The sequence below is a fragment of the Sinocyclocheilus rhinocerous genome, unplaced genomic scaffold (assembly GCF_001515625.1).
Source record: "Sinocyclocheilus rhinocerous isolate Xijiao unplaced genomic scaffold, SAMN03320098_v1.1 scaffold5008, whole genome shotgun sequence".
Classification (NCBI taxonomy): Eukaryota; Metazoa; Chordata; class Actinopteri; order Cypriniformes; family Cyprinidae; genus Sinocyclocheilus; species Sinocyclocheilus rhinocerous.
Window position 1 is genome coordinate 1601 of NW_015647112.1, and position 3107 is coordinate 4707.

General features: G+C 33.9%; 1 protein-coding gene across 1 annotated transcript in view; it reads right to left on the reverse strand.

Moving 5' to 3' along the window:
* LOC107708867 (adhesion G protein-coupled receptor E1-like) overlaps positions 1-3107 on the reverse strand; it is a gene marked incomplete at its 3' end in the record, with an annotated part of 33063 nt that overhangs the window by 1559 nt on the left and 28397 nt on the right. Inside the window, exon 14 of the mRNA XM_016513234.1 lies at positions 937-1083. Coding sequence (XP_016368720.1) covers positions 937-1083 — 147 coding nt within the window. The remainder of the gene's footprint in view (positions 1-936; positions 1084-3107) is intronic.

Consider the following 3107-nt stretch of genomic DNA (forward strand, 5'->3'; position numbering starts at 1 on the left):
TTTTGAATATGGATATTTTTCTTACAAAAACGCATCGATTCGCTACAGAAGGCCTTTGTTCACCCCCCGGAGCCGTGTGAGGCACTTTTTATTATGGATGGATGTGCTTTATTTCACTTCTTTTGGACTGATGAACTGCAACACCTGCTGACTGCCATTAAACATCTTGGAAGATCAAAGACAATTTTTAATATAACTCCGATTGGATTCATCTGAAAGAAGAAAGTCATATACACCTAGGATGCCTTGAGGGTGAGTAATTCATGGGCTAATTTTCAATTTTGGGTGAACTAACCCTTTAATTAATCCTTTGTAATATATGTTGAGTTTTCTCTCATTAAATCTTACGATTTCCTATTAATTCAACAGAACATATGGGAATACTAGAGAAAACCATCATGGAGGTGCAGTGCCTTCAATTTTATGACGTCATGAGTAATCCAGTTTTCTATTATGGATCAGTGGTGTCAACATATTGTTTGTCTTTACAATCTAATGCCTTAAATCCAAATTTATAAATAAAAAAAAGAAGCTTTACAATTTTGTATACGTTTACAATTCCAAACTGCATTTCCAAAAATACTTTGTCTATATTATGTTTATATTTAAACTACAACATTGCCTCAAGTACCTTATTGTTTCTACATAATAAAAATTTAGGACACACATTTTTATTATCTTTTTAAGCAAACACTTTAAATGACATCCTTCCACCGTAAAATATACATGACACAACAAAATGTTGCAATTCAACAAAAATCACTATCACCTGAGTGCTGAGCAACAATATGATAAACAGGTGTTTTTCACACTATAGCTATTACTATATAGTGGATTTCAGCATTACTGAACACTGTACTGAGCAATAAGAAGCCAAGACTAGAACTACCCATGTAAAAAGGACAGAGTATACACAGATCTGAAAACAGAATGTACCTGTACATGTGTTATTGATGCTGATGGTGAGACTTGAGTTTGTTGCAGTGAATCCATCCAGACATGAGCAATTGTAACTTCCAATTTCATTTGTGCAGTTGGCATCTGGACCACATACAGATGGACTGAACAGACATTCATCTATATCTACGAAAAAAATTATTTGAAAAAGTAATTACTTAAAGTTATGAAATACATCTATACAAGGAGTATATAAATTAAGTTGAAATGTCAACATTTACAATAACAGTAATAATAATAATAATCTGGATCCTGAAATGTTATATTTGTAATGAGAATCTTTAAAAATCACCAAAGTAATGATTAATGAGTAATGATTAGTGACGAAATTATGCAATAACCAAAAGTTGAAAATGACTTGCAAACTGTAATGCAGAATATCTTATTAAAAAAAACTGACCAGTGCATGGGTTGCCTTTACTAATAGCTTTATTTTCATCTGAGACATTATATCCTTCCCAACAAAAGCATGAGAAGCTTCCTTACATTATATCCACTCATGCACGAGCAATTGTAACTCCCAACAGTGTTGTTGCAGATTGAGTTTGGACCACAGATGTCTGATATCTCAACACATTCATCCACATCTATATTAAAAGAAAATTACAGGGAAGAGTTTGGGTCACTCATACGTAAGTGAAGATCAACAATTTTTTTTTTACATTTTAAAAATAGAAAGAAAGAAAAAAACACGGAGTAAAAATCACATCAATAAACTTTTTGCCAGTTATTCAAGGTTACAGGGAAAAGAACAGTTTGGGTCACTCATACATATGTGAAGGCCAACTCATTCTTTGGCATCTTTACAATAGAATGCTTCATTTACAAAAATGAGATCCAAAGTAAAAAAAACACATTGATAATTGCTATCTAATTATTCAAGGTAAAAGTAAACACAAATCTTAACCAATTTGGAGACAAATTTGATGTTTAACCTACAAATATAAACACCTAAAACAAGAAATACATCCAATAGGGTCTGGCTGCAGACATGCACTTGCATTTTCAGACTTGCACTCTCAGACTTGCACTCTCAGACACCTGCACTTCCGCGAGTGACGTCACTTGCGGTCTTTTTTTATTTTATTTAATTGATTAATTATTTTTTTTATTGAATCTCTCAACATTTTACACAAGTAGCCAGGTGGTGAAGACAAGAAAAAAAGAAACTAAATCACAAAGTCACTTGCAATCGCCGCTTGCACTCTCAGCTACTTGCAATCCACACGAATCGTGCGTGTTGCCAATGGAGACAAGACGCTGTGGTGGTTAAATGATTAAAACTAATTTAGTACTATAACATACAGGATCCTGCAAGTCATCTGTAGGAGAAAAAGACAAGACCCGCAAATCCGTGGCCACAGAACAGCAGAATATGAATGCAATGCGCAAAGTCTCTCATTAAGCGCTTTTAAACCTCCCGTAGAAAACCATAAACACCATAAACATTATGGCTTAATGTATTAAGATAGTACTATTAAAAGATCAAATTAAGTTTATTAATATAATTAATATAATGAGTGTTTTCCTCCCATACCGCAAAAGGTGGCATAATGTGGCATAACGGTCTAAGATTATAAAGACCTCATATGCTCCTCTTCATTATTAAAACACAATTAATATGTACAGATAAGCAGGTGAGACCAGAATAGAGTTGGTCCATTTAATATCACTTAATGAATTTCTTAATGCGTGTTCATATGGTCTGTGTAGTTTGCATCAACAATAAGAAATACTGAATTTGGTCTTTATCATCTTAGTCCGTTATGGCACATTAAGCGTTTTGCTGTAGGCGTATGGGAGGAAAAGTATAAGTTTGCTCGTTGTGTTCATGAGCATATGCTTGCCTTGTAGTAGCCTAGTACATTAAATGAATAAACTATATATCGAATTTGATCTTTTAATAGCACTATCTTAACACATTAAGCCATATTAAGTGTATGGTTTTCTACGGAGGTTTAAAAGCACTTAATGAGAGACTTTGAGCAATTGCATTCATATTCTGCTGTTCTGTGGCCACGGATTTGCGGGTCTTGTCTTTTTCTCCTACAGATGACTTGCAGGATCCTGTATGTTATAGTACTAAATTAGTTTTAATCATTTAACCACCACAGCGTCTTGTCTCCATTGGCAACACGCACGATTTGTGT